Below are 18,675 nucleotides of genomic sequence, written 5' to 3'. Positions count from 1 at the left end.
TGTTCAACAATTCAAATGAATGAATGCTAACATTGTCTTCTATGATGTGCAACACAAACACCTCTGATACAATCTCAGAAAAAGTAGTGTGGGGTTTCATTTAGCTGATGCTTTTATCCAAAGTGACTTACAATTGCTATATATGTCAGAGGTCGCACGCCTCTGGAGCAACTAGGGGTTAAGTGTCTTGCTCAGGGACACATTGGTGTCTCACAGTGGATTCGAACCCGGGTCTCTCACTCCAAAGGCATGTGTCTTATCCACTGCGCCTTCACCATATGTATTTGTAGATTTTTATATGTTCATATATTTTTGTATAGTTCATCTGTCTATATTCTTTACTAAACATGTTTGTGTAAGAGAGACTTGTAAAGTAAGTTGTTGTGTGATCGAACTTTTGAAAATTCTGCTAATACAGCAGGTCAAAAACACAACCCAATATCCAATCATTTCAATTAATAATAGCAAAAATACACAACCATTTCTCTTTCATCCAGTGAGACAGAACTGTTTTCATTGTGTTTATTAATGGGACACAACAGAATAGTTCTGTGCTGCTGTATCAGAACATATTCATAGTGTTTATTGATGCTTCATATCATCTCTCTGTCATCAAACACCAGATTAATGAATGTGTAACACAACTGAACAGAACCGGTCCAGACTGGGCTTTATTCTGTGCAGGCATTGCTTCTTCAGTCTGACCTGTTTCAGAGAAATATTACTGTACTTCACATCTACACACACAGACAAACCTACAGTTTTATTTAGATGTGCAAAGTTGAATCTGTGTAGCAAAGCTGATCAAGTCACTGGACAGAGCAGAGCGAATGCATTTACGTTGTAGTGATGTTCAGACCAGAATCAGTTTAAACACAAATACACAGCAGTCAGGACTTTTATTTTAGACAATATGCTCCGTTTTAGACAAAAGATGAAATAAGAATTATATGACAGAAATAAAAAGATATGAAAGATTTTAACACCTTTCACACAGGGTTGTTAGGAATTAACACTTCATTGTATTTCTATCAAGAATCAGCACAAATTGTACATAAATCACGAGAAGTGTCAATTATTTGATTAAATGAACAACTTATTTGTTTTTCTGTTTTGAAGACAAATTGTGGAAAATTATCCAAAGATATTCAGACTCTCTTCATCTGTTTTTTGTTTTATCAAGACATTGTGACTTTATTAAATATTTTATCTTCTCTCTTTCTCTCAATGTAGATTAAGATGCTGTGGTTTGACAGATGAAGGTTGTTCTGATGTGACTTCATGAACATAACGTGTCTGATTCATTGTGTTTTCTCTTTCTGTCTTCAGTCTGTGTGATTGCAGTATTACAGAGAAACAGTGTCTCATCCTGACTTCAGCTCTGAAATCAAACCCATCACACCTGAGAGAACTGAACCTGAGCTGGAATAAACTACTAGGAGACTCTGGAGTGAAACACCTCAGTGATCTACTGATGAACACACAATTCAAGCTGGAGAGACTACAGTTAGTATCATTATACTCTACAGCAGTTACAGTCAGATTAAAGATTACTGTTTACTTTCAGAAAGTCACCATGAAATTAAAGTTGACAGTTATTATTTTTATGGAGTATTGCAGTGCTGAAATGATTTATCTGAGCACATAATGTATTTCTAATCCTGATCTTTGATCTGAATAACTTTCCTTCTCCTCACAACTGTCATGAATCCTGTCCGTGGTCTTCCGTCCGCTCTTCACCAGAGGTCCCGCTCCTATTATATTGACTCACACTACACAGACTGTTATGTGTCCCCCGGACTACATTTCCCATGATCCATTGCACTGATTAACCATAACTGAAGGAGATTCATCTGTGATTATGAACGTGATATTTAATAGCTTGACAGTGAACTACGGTTCTGTGTATTAAATGCTGCTCCATCTGAAATCAATCACTTTAAATAATAGTATAAGTATTAAAATAACAAACTCAAATGGACAAAAATGTGTTTTAAGCTTATTAATATTTTGAGTCTCTTCTCCCTCACCTCACAGTGCTTTAGTCCAGGGCCTGCTTTCTTCTTGTACATATCTCACACACACACATTTTTCGATGAGTCCACTAGTGATAATAATGTTACCTGCTTGACAGAAAGGGTTGCCAGGTTTTCAAAACAAAATCCACCTAATTGCTTCTCAAAACTAGCCCAAATTAACCACATTTCGAGGGGGTCCCTTGGTAAAAATAGCGTTCCGGCGCTAAAATACACGACACTGGGGTCGTTTCAACCCACGGCAACATTGATAAAGTTTCAGATCGATTAGAAAACTGCAGACTTGGCAACACTGAGGATAGTAATGTCTACAACAGACTCGAGCGCTGTCTCCTGCTGCACTAATAGTAGTAAGACTTTCCTCTGTGGATACACTTCCTCACAAGTGCAATTCTAGCTTTTACGCCCAGTTTACGCCCTGCATGTGATTTATTGAGCAGCCCTACATTCAGAAGAGCACATCAGTTTTTCAGCCTGGTTCTCTTCTGAGAAGCTGGTGACCCATCAAATATAACAACAAAACATACATTAATAATAGTAATGATATTATTGCATTTTATTAAGTGCTTATTTAAATAAAATAATGAACTAAATAATAAAGTGTGATAATTCTATTTTATTTTAAAATAAAAAGGGAGTATTAAATACAAATACAATTATTTTATAGTAAACTTAAAAATAAAGTGCTATTATTATTATTATTATTATTATTTTAATTTGAATTTGAATTTCTTTAATTTTTCATCTTCAAACTTAAACTCAGCAAGCTTTTATTTTGGCGGGTTGCTCGTAAGTCTGTGTGCTTCTGGGTTTAGTCTAAAGAGCGTCAGTGAATGAAATGTCTCAGTTCTGCATTGTGCTTTGAAAACGTTAACAGGAAGCCTAGATTTATTCTTTCAGTTTGAATAGAAATCTTATACAGTACAGTTTGTGGATCTAAAATAGTAATTGTGCTTTAACAGCTGTCAGTCATGTCGGTCCACAAACACACACTCTGAACTCATTTATAGCACATTTCTTATTACATAATAATAATTTTAAAAAAAGTATTGCTACATGTACTGTTAAGCTAACTGAGACTTGTTATAGCACTTGTGTATCATTACTCTCTCGTTGGTCTGATTGCTTCAATTGTCTTCATTTGTGAGTTGCTTTGAATAAAAGTGTCTGCTAAATGACTAAATGTAATGTGAGTGTAAGGTTTTGGCAGTTTTTTATTTATATTTTTTTATTTATTGCACTGTATGGTGTTAACACATGATGAATTACTCACACATGAACATAACGTGTCTGATTCATTGTGTTTTCTCTTTCTGTCTTCAGTCTGTGTGAATGCAGTATTACAGAGAAACAGTGTCTCATCCTGACTTCAGCTCTGAAATCAAACCCATCACACCTGAGAGAACTGAACCTGAGCTGGAATCAAATAAAAAACACAGGAGTGAATCACTTATGTGACGTACTGAAGGATTCACGCTGTAAACTGGAGAGATTGAGGTCAGTAACATTCACAGACAAGAATCAAAATGATGAAAATCACTTTGTTTAACTCTTATGTGCTGTTCAAGATCTTTTCAGACCCCAAATGATGTTTGCTGAAATAAAAGAAATGTTTCCTTTATCTAAATGACATGAGACTTTGTACGGTTGTCAACACTTGGTAGATCTACAAATAGAAAATTAAACTGGATTGAGATCTGGTTGTGTGTTAGTGTGAAAAAAGTCTCTCTCTGGAGACCCACATTGAAATGAATGAGGAAATGATCAAATCAATACTTTTTCTTCTTAATTTATCAAATAAATTCAATAAATCCACCACAATTCAGACCACAATATACACAAAAATGAAGTGGCAACCCTTCCACACGTTCATAGTACACACACACACACACACACACACAAACAAACACCCATAGATATTAATGGAGACTATAAAAATGTTGATATTGTTTGTTACATAATTTGTCAAAAATGTCTGAAGAGGTGACACTCAGCACTTTTAATGTATTTTTCTAAATATATAAAAAAATAACATAAATACTTAAACTACATGAATGTGTAGTTAAAACATTAATAAACTGAGTAAAATTACATTTCAGACCTTTTTTTTGTAACAAAATGTCCTTTGGTCCCTGTGTTCTCTGGAGAGCCCAAACAGCACGAGTGTCGTCCCCAAACGAACAGCACATAAGAGTTCAACAAAACACTTTATACTCAATATCTCATGATGAATGTGTTCACATTATATTTGTGAAAGATTCTTCATCTTAATGATTTGTTTGTAAGATGATCTCTCTTCCTCTGTTTGTCTCTTTCTAGTCTTTATAACTGTGGCATTACAGATGTTTCTTCTTTAACTCAGTCTTTGACAAACACAAAAGCTCTGCAGTTTCTAAAAGAGCTTGATCTGAGAGAGAATAATATTGGAGACTCAAAGCAGAAGCTCATTGATGTGCTACGAGACTCAAACTGTGAACTGATGTGAGTAAACTTCACTTTGTGATATTAAAGAGATTCATTTACCTCTGATATGTGAACAAATATATACTTTCAGATATTAGTGAAAAGAGTTGATCAAATGATCATCAAGCTTTATTTCAAAGGGTTTGTGTCAGAATGAAATGTAAAGTTGATAAAAATGTTGAACACAAAGGAGGAAAGAGAAGAAAAGCAGACTGTCACAGCTTTCTACAGCAACAGCTGCTTTATTAATGAGATCAGTAATAGTGAATCATTAGAGTTTGAAATAGATTTGTTCAGATTGTAGGAAAACGCTGGTAAAATCAGAGCAGATTCAGCTTCAGCTCACAGTCGTCCAGCATCACATGATCAATGTCTCTGTCTCTTGTGTGTTTTTACTTTGACAAGCAACACGTCACATTACTTTACACTTACTTTCTGTAAGAGATAATGTACCTCCAGCCGCTTGTTATCACAGAATAAACCCGACAGGGTGATCAGGACTTGTGTCCTCCTGAAGAGACTTATTCTGTGATAACATCCGGCTGCATCTGCATTATCACACTTATTATATGCTTTCTTGACACACAAGTGAAGAATTAGACACAATTTAGATTCAGCTAAACACTTCTGCTCAGTTAGCAACAACTTGAACAACAAGACACACTTTGAACAATGTCTCCTCAAGTCTACTATTAACAGGAATCTCCTGTGGTTTGGTTTGAGGGTAAATCCAGTCAGTAACTGAGGCACAAGCTAATAGCAGTTGTGTTTGAATGAAACGAGTGAGAGCGCGGTGCTGTGATACGAGAGAAGTCAAGGAAACGGCCGACTCAAATACCGTATGACTGTGTGTTATTCTGCTGCTAATGACACACACCTAATGAATAACACACCTCCGAATGTCACGACTGACCAATCAGAATCCAGTATTCCAGCGAGCTGTGCAATCATTTCACTTATTTACTGAGACCAACACAAACATGTTTCAACTAGAGACAAACAGCTTTAACTAGTGACACATTTAACTGAAAGATTTGTGTTTTAAGACTAAATCACATTTGTGTTTGTTCCTTGTCATTTATTATATTTGTTGTACACTCGTTAGTGTGTGTTTCTCAAACAGACAAACATATGAATGGAATTAATACAAACATGTTTCAACTAGAGACAAACTGATTTGCAATTTGTTCTGAACACTGATTTCTCTCTCTCTTCTGTTCCACCTTACAGTGTTGATGAAGATCCATTGTTAAGATTTATTTCATAGATATTATAGATAGATTTCAATCACCAAAAGCTGATGAATGTTGTGTCTCATAAAGTGAAGTGATCTTGAGAGGAGCAGTAAACATCAGCTGAAGATCCACAGAAGAGCTTCACTACTGTGTCTATGAGGAGAAATAAATGTGTGATAAATGTGTAAATGTGATCCATACAGGTGAAGAGACTCAGACTTTACAATCAAATAATGCAGCATGTGTGTTAGAAACATGATATTGAATGATTAATGTTGCTTTAGTATTCAAGCAGATGATCATTGTGTTTAATGTAAAGCTGGAGAATATTATATCATCATGAACTCTGTCTCTGTTAAAATACTTTCTTGGTGTAAGACTGTAAGGTCTCCAAATATCTGTTTCTAGATCAATTTGTTTTAATTAATGAAACGAGCAGGAATCATTCAGTTTGATCTCTCTTTGTTAATATTTCTTCTGCTTCAGTGTTTTATGGTAAATATGTTTCTCATTTGTGGGGAAGATTGTTGTAAAGTTGTTAGTCATTACTGTATAACAATTCAAACTAGAGTCATTTAAAATATAATATCTTGTGAAAGACACATTAGTGTTTTCAGCTGGATATGGATTACAAATGCTCTTTGTGTAATTGTGAAAGAGTCTGTTTGTGCATTTATTTTCTGAAAATCCTTTTCATTTTTATTTGGGAATGAAATGTCATCATTTCTAAGTGTTTCATTAAACTGCAGTCTAATCATAAATATGTCATCAGTTTTACTTCATTCAGATGAACGACTTTTCCAAAAGAAGACATATATATATATATGATTTGTTGTTGTTGTTAGGAAAATATGATATCCATGAAACTAATTGGAGTAACTCATAACTGTGAAATGTCTATTAACTTTATCTTCAGTTGATAAATTGAATCAACAAATTATAGTGTCTGCTGACTGTATTTCCATTAGGAGATATATATATATATATATATATATATGACCCCACAGCTGACTGGGACTGAACACCTGTCTACATCAGTAACTCGTTCACCCGTATTAAGTGTTACGTATAAAATCATTTTCTTTTAAAACATATTCTAATATTCCTTATACTTTAAATTGAGAGTTGTTTAAATACAAGTCATAAATTCTCTATAAAATTCAGTAAAATATTTCTAATATTTAAAATCTATTTAAAAGGATTACAGTATGAAACATTAAAAGATATGTATCACACGTCTGATCTCTCCAAATGAAGCAGATAAAGATAAAGTCTATATTTGTTCAGAGAAAAATGTCATTCTTTGACATGTTGTTACTCGGTGTGTCTTTTGTCTTACACCTTTAACCCTGTAATTATTCAGGGAGGGTAAGGATAGTATTATAAAGTATACTATTTTATCATATTTTTGGGCAATGCAGGCAGCATCTGAAGAGTGCTTTACTCCTCAGACCTTTTCTTCTTCTTTTTGGGTAAATCCAGTTCCACATCAATGTCTGTGACCCATGACGGATGTCCTTCCTCTGTCTCTGTTCTGTCTGTGTCTAGTAGTCTTCCTCTTCTTCATCGTCATCTTCATCTGGTTCACCTGCGCTTGATGTATCAACATGTTCTCTTCATCATTGTCAAAATCAGATTCATAACTTAATCTCTCAACAAACAAGTGCTGCAATAAAACAAACAAATAATATAACAGTGAAAAAGATAAATAGCAATATCATTATCCATATCCAAGATCCATATCCATAGGGTCTCTTGACCCTGTACATTTATAATGTAATATGATCAGCTGTGATTCAGTGTTTTCAGTTCTGCTTCCACTGTTTGATGGATGATGTTCTTTGGTCTTTCTCTCTTGTGTTTTCCTCTGATGTGCAGAAGAAATTGAGTTCTGGTTGAAGTTATCTTGGATGATGTGCCCAGTCCATCTCCAGCAGCTTCTTATGATGATGCTCTCCATACTTTCTTAATTGCACCGCATGAGTAGTTGTTGGTCAGAGATGTTTTGGAGCAGAAGATCTGCAGGATTCTGGAGGTTCATCATGTGGAAAGTTGATCGTTAGGTAAAGAGCTTCTGTCGTTCTCTAACATTCAGATCTGTAGAGTAAAGTGGAAAGGACACAGCTCTGCTACAGAGTCATTCTAGTGCTGGACCTCCACATATTGTTCAGTGTTATAAAGCTGTTTCTGCTCTTGCTGATGCGTCTCTTGATGTCATTGTCTGTCCTCCATCATGTCTAATGATGAAGCCCAGGTCTACAAACTCCTCATTTCTACAGAGGTCTGCTCCTGTACTTTAATTGCTGAGGGGTTTGAGGTGTTCAGTGTTATCATCTCTGTTTTCTGCTTGTTGATCTTCAAGTCTAGTTGTCTGAGTCCAGATGTTTTCTCTGGTGAGGGTGTAAGAACAACAGCTAATCATCAGTGAAGTCAAGAACTTCTCTGGATAATGCTCGACTTAAACAGACAAAGACTTCATGAGTCAGCTGTCAGCTTTCCTCACAACAGAGAGCTCAGACTCAGATGTTAATAAAATAATCTTATAATATTCATACACCAGACAGGTGAGTATCTAGAGTACAGTCTGCACAGTGTGTAGTGTGTCATTCAGGATTTCATCTGGATATAAATTAAATTAAATTAAATTTAAGCAATGGCCATTTAGTTTTATTAATAAATCTAAATGAAACCATCAAATTGTCAACAAATGAACTTAATGAACTTTGATGCTTGAGCAGCAAATCAGCATATTAGTATGATTATTTTTTTCAGATAGCGAGACAACTATGACTGGGACTGTCATACACACACTGTAAAACCCGACAAGTTCACTTAACTCAAAAAAAGTGTTGAAATTGTTTAAGTGTCTGTTACCATACACTGTAAACCCTAATAAGTTCACAGAACTCTTAGGTTTAAAAATTACATTACATTAAAAATTACATTTCCAGTTGCCTTAAATTATCTCAGTTATCTTATAAACATTGATATTTTTCAACTTATAATTAGAGAGTACTTCACTCAAAATTTTCTCTATTTTTAAACTCATATAATGTGGGAAATACCCTCAAATATATTCTATTGTTGTCCATCCTAAACCTAACCACAGGCTCTACTCTTCACCACAACGGTAACACTACAAAAACAACATAATAGAAACCTTTGTAAGTTCTGACATAACACAACATTTAAGTACTAACTTAAGTCCCTCTATATTAATCTTGCGTAAAAACACACCAAATAATACTTAAGTTCTACATTTATTTCCCTTGTTTTCTGATGCAAAGCATGCTGGGAACTTGAGAACGCAATAATTTTAAGTTCACCTTACTACAACAATTTTGAGTTTACAGAACTTATTTAAATTAAGTCCAATGAACTTTCATTATTATTTGAGTGCAATTAACTTATTTCTTTTGATTAATTTCACTGTTCAGTTTTACAGTGCATAACATTATAATAAGGACACTATTATAATAAAATGCTGTGAATGTTTAGAGTTGAGTTGTCGTGTTTCTGCTCGTTGTTGTGTGAAGATCGCTTCCACAAAAGGATTCATTCAGAGACACACAGACACCTTCACTTCTGCGTTCAGGGGATTCTGTGCAGATAGATATAAGTCCAGTTCGAATTGAGGGGGGGCTCAAGGGACCCCCCATAAGACCCAAAAAAATTACTTTGGGGGGGGGGGGGGGGGGGTCACCTGGTTTTTCATTAAAACTAAAATAGAAACAATATTTGACATAGCCCTATCTTTTTTTATCAAAGTATTGCGCTGCCGCTCCCATAAAAAGCTCCTTCAAATTAGATGTGCGTCTGAAAATACGCTCAAGTGCGCCACACGCTGTTTTCTGAAGGAATTTACAGACTGCAGGAGCGACGTCGCTGTGTGATTGGCTGACAGAGTGATCCTTCCTCATTATTTTACCTCACGATGACGGTAAGATAATATTTCTTTGTTTTATGATTGTTTAGTACACCTAATTTACTGCTACTGAATAAGTGTTTATCCTAGAATCGGACAGTCACTTTTATTATAATCTTGGTCTGTCAATAGTTGTTGTTTTTTTTATCTAATGATGCTAGCTCACTATCGGATTGTTAGTTGTAATTAGCCATCTAATGTAATTCTGAGAAAAAAGCTAGCATTGCATCCATTCTAAATTAAACAAATAATTTTAAATCTATAGCCATAACTGCTCAAAAACAGTGTTAATTAAATTAAGGACATTATTACTGATGAAAATGTTAATCAGGTGAAGGCTTTTTTTGTATCAAAGATGACAAAGCAGGGTTGCTAATTCTCACAAATTGTGCGTGAGACACACATGCATTAATTATTACACCGAAGACAAACATGCAGATCAACCGTTTTTGTTATGGATTGTATCCTATTTTCTGTTATTATGTATAGCCTAATAAAATTAGTGTAGTATTTAAGGTTAAATGGAGAAAAGGGTTTTAAATTCAATGCAAAGAGGCAAATTAAAGTCATTTTGTGGCATTTGTTTACCCACTCTAATAAATATACATCTATGTACCGTATTTTTCGGACTATGAGTCCAAAAATACATCATGATGAGGAAAAAATCATATACGGTAAATCGCACTGGACTATAAATCACATTTATTTAGAACCAAGAACCAAGAGAAAACATTACCTTCTCCAGCCGCGAGAGGGCGCTCTATGTCTTCAGTGTAGACTACAGGAGCAATGAGCAGCGTAGAGAAGGTAATGCTTTCTCTTAGTTCATTTCTCTTGGTTCATGTCAAATTAATTTTGATAAATAAGTCGCACCTGACTATAAGTGGCAAGACCAGCCGAACTATGAAAAAAAGTATAGTCCGGAAAATACGGTAGTCTAGTTGCTCAAAAGAGTATTGCAGGTCATAACTGCTTACTTATTTTTAGGTTTTGCATTTGAATAAATATTTAGTTTCAAATTATAAATTTTAAAAAGATACTAGTATAAGCACACAAGTGAATATTAATGCAATACAAATACTGAATTTAACCCAAGAGAAGTACAGTAGGCCTATTCATGTGAATTGATAGTGAATCAAGAGATGATTAATGGTCATCAGCATCGTAATCGTATCAAATTCTTTCTATTTTTTCCCTCTTGTAGAAACACTATTGTGACAAAACATATATTTAATGTAGTCTCTCATTCACCACTATAGAAGTTTTCCGAACTATGACAACTTCCGCTTGAAAATATGAAAGGGTTGTGTAACTACATTCAAGATAAATTAGTTAAATGAAATAAAATGCCTACATGTGCACTGTTCAAAGTTTATCACCATAAATAATAACCTTAATAAGTAGCATGATTATCATATAGTGCTTTCTTAAATATATTCGCAGTAACGACAACAAATATAATATTACAACTTACATCTTACATTATTTTCAGATATGGACAAGGGAAAGAAGAGAAGAGCCATCACTGACTTTTTTGAAGGGTAAGCCTGTTTATTATTATTATTATTATTATTTTAATTTCAAGATTCTTCTGGATTTTTATTTTAATTTCTGCTCTTTAAAAGTGACTTGGTGTGTCCCAGGCTTAAGACACTTAATCAGAAAAAAATTATGTAAGGAAAACTCTTTGAAACATCAGATTGGTATGCAATATTTATTTCTTGTAGCATACAGCCTAAGAGGAGCCTCATCGGTAAAACACTCAAACAGCACAGCACTTACATTTATCACCCATGCTACAAGAAAAACTAACAGACCTGCCCCAATCCAGGACAAACCCCAATACAGACAGACCAGCCCCAATCAGAGCAGACCAGACAGACCAGCTCCAATCCAGGACAACATTAGTCAGCACATCCACAACAAACTGTTCACATCCAGCCCAGTCCATGAGCACAGCTTTGTCCCTGCTTACTAGTACAGACAGGGTAACACACTTCAGCAAGCAACAGCTTGAGGCATGGACACAGCAGTACTCCCCTTGGCTATACTTGAATGGAAATAACGTAGGATGCACATTCTGCAAATATGCCAAGCGCCTTTTGGAGTCCAAAAGGGAGGACAGGTGGCAGAGAAGTGGGCTTCTGGAGAGGTCACAGCAAAAGATGTCAGGGCCATGAGAAAGAAAATCTACAAACACAGAGACAGCTTAACTCACAAGGCATCAACAGATATTCAACAGCAGAAAGAGAAAGAGGTGTTGCCCACCTTGACAGAAACCTTGAATGCTAAAGTTGTGTTGGAGACAGTGCACTCATTTAGAAAAGCACATTTTGTTGCAAAGGAGAAGTTAGCCTTCTCAAAAATGAATGGATTGGTTGAGTTACAAGAAATGAATGGAGTAAAAACCGTCTCTTGTCACAAATCTGATCACTCTTGCATTAATATAATAACACACATTGCCAATAAAATGAGGAAGAAAATTGTCTCAACAATTAAAAGTGCTGGTTCTTGGATCTGTCTTACAGTAGATGAAAGCACTGCATTTGGGAGAAGCTACCTCATCCTATACCTCAGAGGAGATGTGACAGGAGAAGGTGAGACAGAAAACATTTTTTTGGATTTGATTGAGCTGGAGGAAGGAACAACTGCTGATGCCATTTACAAAGCTCTCAAAAAGAGTCTCCTGGAAGCTGACCTGGATGATGCATACCTCAAGTCTCATCTGATTTGCATTACAACCGATGGGGCATCTGTGATGACTGGAAGACAGAGTGGTCTTATCACAAGGCTGAAAAAAGACTATCCTTTGCTGGAGAGTATCCACTGTCTTGCTCACAGGCTTGAGTTATCAGTAAGTGATGCACTAAAGTCAGTCACAGGTTGCAATCACTTTGAGATATTTATTTCAAAGCTGTATACACTGCACCATCAATCCCCAAAGAATGCCAGACAACTTTCAGAAGCAGCTTCTCAAGTTAACATCTGCCTACATTATATATATATATATATATCCCAATAGTATTGAAGGCTTCTACAAACTATTTAGTCAGTAAACATACCACTGCATAGTTTTTTTCAATTATAAAACACTAGACAGAAACTTAGACATCATATAAGTGATTTATTTTATCACTAGAAAAATACAATAAAAATAATTTGAGTAAGAAAAATAAGAATAATAAGGAAAATAAAAAAAGACTTAACTTTGTTTGCCAATTACAGAACATCCTCAGATTGCTAGAAATGCATCATTTACAATGAATTACGATGCAAATAAGTGCTGATGTGCTGATGGCCACTTATACAGATGGTAATAACACAAATGTGCCGAAGTAAATAATCCACTCTCTCTATTCATATAGACACGTTCACTTTGATAGCCGTGATCATACAGTAATAGCGAGCTGATTTGGGCTGATTTGCACTCAAACAGATGGTAATCATGCAGATACATTCACATTCAACATAAAACACACTCTCACATATATAAAAACTGTTGAAAAATAAAACAAAGGAAAATGCGATCGCTGTAAGTTCCGCCTCCATCAGCTGACAGGTGCGTCAGAGCGCGTCACCAGCTCTCAGGAGAGAGCGCCGAATTCAAATAAACTCAGGGGGCGCGCAAGATGGCGACCGGTGAGGAGGTAGTTTTGAGATGCTGAGGAGAAAAGTTTGTTCCTTCACCTCATATCGTTCTTTTTGTTTAATAAATTGACAGCTAAATGTAAGACCTTAGTTTTTACCAGATAATTAACACTGAGAGTTGCTGTAAATTGCTTTTGAACGATTATCTAGAGACTGCAGCATTGAATGGCGGAAAAACGAGAGAGGGAGAGTAACGTTAAGGTAAAAAAAAAGCTTAACAAAGTCGCTGACAAAGATGAAGAGCAAAGATGATGAAATGCAAATTTGCAGCGCTGATCCTCAAACAGAGCATGCATATGTAGTGCAAGGCATCACAGTTTCTTTACCGGTTTCAACGCCCAGCACCCCTGAGCCGAAGAAAAGTAAAAATGAACCGTCTCTGTCTGAAATTCAAGAAAACATCATGCGATGCATAAATGAAAGAGTTAACGGATTAGAGGAGCTCTTAAGGGCAAATACGTTGAGCATTGAAGCTTTAAAGAAAACGACGGAATTCCTCTTCAATGAAGTAAAGGATGTCAAAGATGATGTGAAAACTTTGAAAAAGGACACGAAGGCGATGCATGAGGTCAGTGATGCGCATAGTAAGAAAATGACGGAGTTCGATTCCAGGCTTAACGAGGTAGAAAGGTACAAGAGAAGATGGAATCTGAGATTGTACGGTCTGACTGAGCAGACAGGTGAAGATGTAAAGGCACAAGTGGTGGATATCTGTTGTGCAGTTCTTCCAGAGCTAACCACCAAAATACAACAGGATGTAGATATAGTACACCGGCTTGGAAGAAAACTTGAAGGAAACGCCACGAGAGGGAGAACCGTTATCTTCCAATTTGTGTCCAGATCCTTGCGAGATATGCTTTGGAAAGCGGCGAAAACCAGCACCTACCTGAGATCCAAGGAGCTACGGTTCGGAGAAGATTTAACGACTATGGACAAAGCCTTACGCAGACAGCTGTGGCCAAAAGTGGAGGCTGCTCGGCAGGTAGGGAAGAAGGCTTACTTCGTCGGCGTACGAGCCTTCGTTGATGGAAAGGAAATACCTCCCTAGGATTTTGAACATGATTATATGTGCATAATTCCTGATAAAGAACTGCATATGGACAAAACTTCTGCACGTGTTAGTACACGGTTACAAGTGCAGTCACAATCTGGGCGGAATTTTGGGACTTTTACAACAGAATATTTCTTTCAGTTTACGGTTAGAATGGATCTTTGTTAACTGATCTACAATATATTGCACTTGCACAGCATAGTTTTCGAAAGGTTTTGATTTAGTTCAAGTATTATTAAGGTCAATTTGGGTTGTAAGTTCTATTTTTGAGGTGTAGGAACTTGTTTTGTTTCATATTTGCTTAATCTTTAATTGTTAATATAGCATACTGGTATCTTTGTCAGTTTTATCGTTAAATGTCAGGGGAATTCGAGATTTGCTGAAAAGGAAAGCAGTTTTTTTGTTTTGCAGGAAATTTAAATGTGATTTTTATTATATTCAAGAAACACACGCATCTTTGTCAGATTATAATTTTTGGAAGAGCCAATGGGGGGATGATTTATGGATGTCATATGGGAGTAATCGATCAGCTGGTGTTGCAATATTAAAAGGTACATTTAAGGGGAAAATAATTCAAAACAAAATGCATGATTCATGTCGATGGGTGATACTGGTTATAGAAAAGTGTTCTGTCCTCAGTTTGTGAATTGTTTTTTTTTGCTATAAGTTCAATTTCATGCTTGATAATTATTTTGTTTATTATAAGAAAAGAGACACAGGTATTTTGTAATGTAAGAAGAGTCTTTATTTTGAAAGAGCTTTTATTTTGACATGACCTTCCTGTTTACGTATGGGCGATCCCATGAGCCTCCGGTCCTTGAGCTTGCCAGAACCGTAATGTTACACAGATGGAGAGCGTCGGGATATTTCTGATGTTTCGCTCCCGAATCTTGTTTGTCCCACACTCGTAAGGCGGCAATGTCTGTAAGTGTCTAACTTGAGTGATGATGTATATTGTATGTTTTTGTGTAGAGGTAAACTTAATGAGCGCGATGTGGCGTCAACTCGAGAATGTATGTTAGTGGCCACGTTGCGTTGTTGACGTTCGTCTTTTGCTAATTAGCTAACTCATACTCTGTTAGCGTGCTGGTTATTGTACATTTTCTATTAAGCTAACGTGACTGTTTAAAGTTGGTAAATGGTGAAAGTTATATCTTGTACTTGCTAGGCAGGTTCCTAAGTATGTTTTGTATTCTGTTTATTACAGTTTTACTCGATTTTCACTTGCAACGTTGGAAAATAAAGGAGCAAGGCGCTCGCGTCCTGGCTCGTGGAAACGAGTTTGGCTTGCTGTTGAGTCTGTGTTCACGCACCTAGCTCACACACAGACAGGGACAGTACAGTAAAAAGACAACCAGCGTGGGTGCAAGGGATAACGCAAGAACTCCAACATGGCGTCTGAAACGAAATCTAGAGATGAAACAAAGCCTGAAGCAAGCCCGCTACCACGTCCATCGTCTTCAAAGTCTTCGGTTCACTCGAGAGCCAGCTCAAAACGCTCGTCCTCTTCAAGATCTTCTGTCATGGAGGCTGCCGCCAAAGCTAGAGCAGCAGCTGAAGCAGCGCTCACCAAGGTATCTTATGCTAAGCGACAGGTAGAAATGAAAAAGGAACAAGCTAAGCTAGATCTGCAAAAGGCCACATTAGAAGCAGATTTGGAGGCATTGGCGTATGAAAGGGATGCAGAGGCGGCGCGGGTTGAAGCTGAAGTCTTAGAAGCAGCTGTAGCTATGGGGAATGAAGATGTACAAAGTCTAAGAAGTGTGGTTCCGCCACAAGTGATTCGACAGCGCACCGAAGAGTATGTTAAAAGCCAGCCACGTATTAGCGTACAGTCTTCTTCCTCACCGCATCACTATGAAATGCAGCACACAGTGAACAGTCCTCCATGTCAGTCAGCACATGGAACTGTAGAGGTAAAGCCCCCACTCAGAGACTTCAGACCCTTTGCACATGAGCCCGCACATGCAGCTGAACAATCCCCAACCTCAAAACCGTCACACAGTCCATACGGACATGATCAGCCTCCTGTTTGCCCTGACTCTCCACCCATGAGAGATTTCGCCAAGTTCCTAGCACGCAGAGAATTAGTGACCACTGGCCTTACCGAGTTCGACGACTCACCAGAGAACTTCCGCGCATGGCAGTCGTCATTCTACAATGCAACACAGGGCTTGGGGCTCGCCTACAGTGAAGAGTTAGACCTCCTCGTGAAGTGGCTAGGTAAAGAGTCATCGGAGCACGTGAAAAGGATTCGCGCTGTTCATGTCACTAACCCCAAAGCTGCCCTCCATCTGTCCTGGCAGAGACTGCAGGAATGCTACGGCACACCAGAGATGGTGGAGAATGCGCTGTTCAAAAGACTGGATAGCTTTCCACGTCTGTCTGCTAAAGACAATGCAAAATTGAGAGAGCTCAGTGATCTTCTTATGGAGTTGCTGGCAGCTAAGGACGACGGTTATCTCCCCGGGCTGGCCTACTTCGATACTCCTCGTGGGATAAAGCCCATAGTCGAGAAGTTGCCTCCTGGCCTGCAGGAAAAATGGCTCACCACAGGCTCCCGCTTCAAAGAGCAACACAGAGTGACTTTTCCTCCTTTTTCGTTCTTCGTTGACTTCATCAACAGCCAGGCTAAAGCCCGCAATGACCCAAGTTTCACCCTGTCAAGCTACAGCCAGTCATACAGCAAAGGTGAGAAAACTCCATTCAAGCAAAGTGGATTCAAGACTGCTGTATCTGTTCACAAGACAGACGTGTCTGCTACAGTTGACGCAGACACCAAAAGCGCCACAGACGCTGAAAAGAAAAACATTGATCCAGCTCGATATTGCCCTGTGCATAAGAAAACACATCCGTTAGAAAAATGTAGGTCATTCAGAATGAAAACACTGCAAGCACGAAAAGACATTCTTAAAGAACACAAACGCTGTTATAAATGCTGTACCCCAAACCACCTTGCCAGGGACTGCCAGACGACACTGAAATGCGGTGAGTGTGAGAGCGAAAGACACTGCTCAGCAATGCATCCTGATACCTCTCAGCCACCACCTCCGTCGTCTGTCCAACCAGGCGCAGAGGCACAGCCAGCCAGTGTTCCCGTGGAAGTGAGATCGCAGTGCACCAAGGTCTGCGGCCTAAACAGTCTTCCACGCTCCTGCTCAAAGGTATGCCTGACGCACGTCTTCCCTCAAGGTCAACCAGAACGCGCCATCAAGATATACGTCATACTCGACGATCAAAGTAACCGCTCCTTGGCACGCTCTGAATTTTTCCAGCTGTTTGGGGTCAACAGCAGCCCGTCACCATATCTGATGAGAACATGCGCCGGCACGACTGAGATGACCGGAAGAAAAGCAGTTGGCTTTCAAATCAAAGCAGTGAATGGAGGTGTGTGCCTTGATCTACCGCCACTCATCGAGTGCAACGAGATATTGACCAACAAGTCTGAAGTCCCGACACCAGAGGTCGCCCTCGCACACCCTCACCTCAGACACATCGCTCTGCATATTCCCAAGCTGGATCCTGACGCCCAGATGATGATTCTGCTAGGGAGAGACATGATTCGTGCACACAAGGTGAGAGATCAAGTCAATGGGCCCCACAACGCACCCTTTGCCCAGCGTTTAGATTTAGGTTGGGTGATAATAGGTGAAGTGTGTATCGACAATGCTCACAAGCCAACCGTGAACACCTTCAGAACCCACATTCTCCAGAATGGACGTCCGTCACTCCTCACTCCTTGCCACAATAGCATCTGCGTGAAAGAAAGACTGAGCTACGGCGGGGAGCACAGGTATGGCCACTCTGCACATATGACAAAGCCTAAGTCAGCTGAAGAACAGCTCGGGCTCACAGTCTTCCAGAGAACAGACAATGACAATAAGAGTGCCATGTCCTTTGAGGATGAACTGTTTTTGAGCATTATGGAAAAGGAACTCCATCAGGATAAAGAGAATAACTGGGTAGCTCCGTTGCCATTTAAGTCCCCTCGTCCTCCGCTCCCCAACAACAGAGAGCAAGCTCTGTCACGCCTCAATTCTTTGAGACGCACGTTGAACAAGAATGCTGAGATGAAGCAGCAGTTTTCCTCCTTCATGGACAAGTTGTTCGAGAACAAGCATGCAGAGAGGGCATCGCCCGTCCAAGAGAAACAGGAATGCTGGTACCTGCCCATTTTCGGGGTGTACCATCCTCAAAAGCCAGGGCAGATACGAGTCGTGCTTGACTCAAGCGCCCAACAGCATGGTGTCTCCCTCAACTCAGTGCTGCTCACAGGCCCCGACCTAAACAATTCTCTCCTGGGTGTGCTGATACGGT

At 38.3% G+C, this 18,675-nt stretch overlaps 2 protein-coding genes across 3 annotated transcripts in view; both read left to right on the top strand.

The window, feature by feature from the left end:
- Positions 1-18,675, top strand: part of LOC132159374 (NACHT, LRR and PYD domains-containing protein 3-like) — a 229,444-nt gene that overhangs the window by 170,011 nt on the left and 40,758 nt on the right. Inside the window, exon 2 of one of the 2 annotated variants that reach the window (XR_009437835.1) lies at positions 1,330-1,435. The exons of the other annotated variant lie outside the window; for it this stretch is intronic. The gene's annotated coding sequence lies outside the window, so the exon portion shown is untranslated. Of the gene's footprint in view, positions 1-1,329; positions 1,436-18,675 lie in introns of those variants that run through there. 2 annotated transcript variants of the gene reach the window in all.
- On the top strand, positions 10,093-15,336 carry LOC132159230 (E3 SUMO-protein ligase KIAA1586-like). The gene is made up of 4 exons (XM_059568775.1): positions 10,093-10,333; positions 11,152-11,200; positions 12,188-12,636; positions 15,331-15,336. The coding sequence occupies exons 1-4, from the start codon at positions 10,310-10,312 to the stop codon at positions 15,334-15,336; spliced, it is 528 nt and encodes a 175-aa protein (XP_059424758.1). The 5' UTR covers positions 10,093-10,309.

The sequence above is a fragment of the Carassius carassius genome, chromosome 16 (genome assembly GCF_963082965.1).
Source record: "Carassius carassius chromosome 16, fCarCar2.1, whole genome shotgun sequence".
NCBI classification, from domain to species: Eukaryota; Metazoa; Chordata; class Actinopteri; order Cypriniformes; family Cyprinidae; genus Carassius; species Carassius carassius.
This window is presented reverse-complemented; position numbering and strand designations above follow the sequence as displayed.

What these genes read in the sequence shown, in the direction of transcription:
- LOC132159230 (XM_059568775.1), top strand. Translation starts at nt 10,310, where the DNA reads ATGATGAGGAAAAAATCATATACG. An exon ending in TGAGGAAAAAATCATATACG is followed by an intron (nt 10,334 to 11,151) that starts GTAAATCGCACT and finishes CATTATTTTCAG; the next exon opens with ATATGGACAAGGGAAAGAAG. An exon ending in ATCACTGACTTTTTTGAAGG is followed by an intron (nt 11,201 to 12,187) that starts GTAAGCCTGTTT and finishes TCTGTCTTACAG; the next exon opens with TAGATGAAAGCACTGCATTT.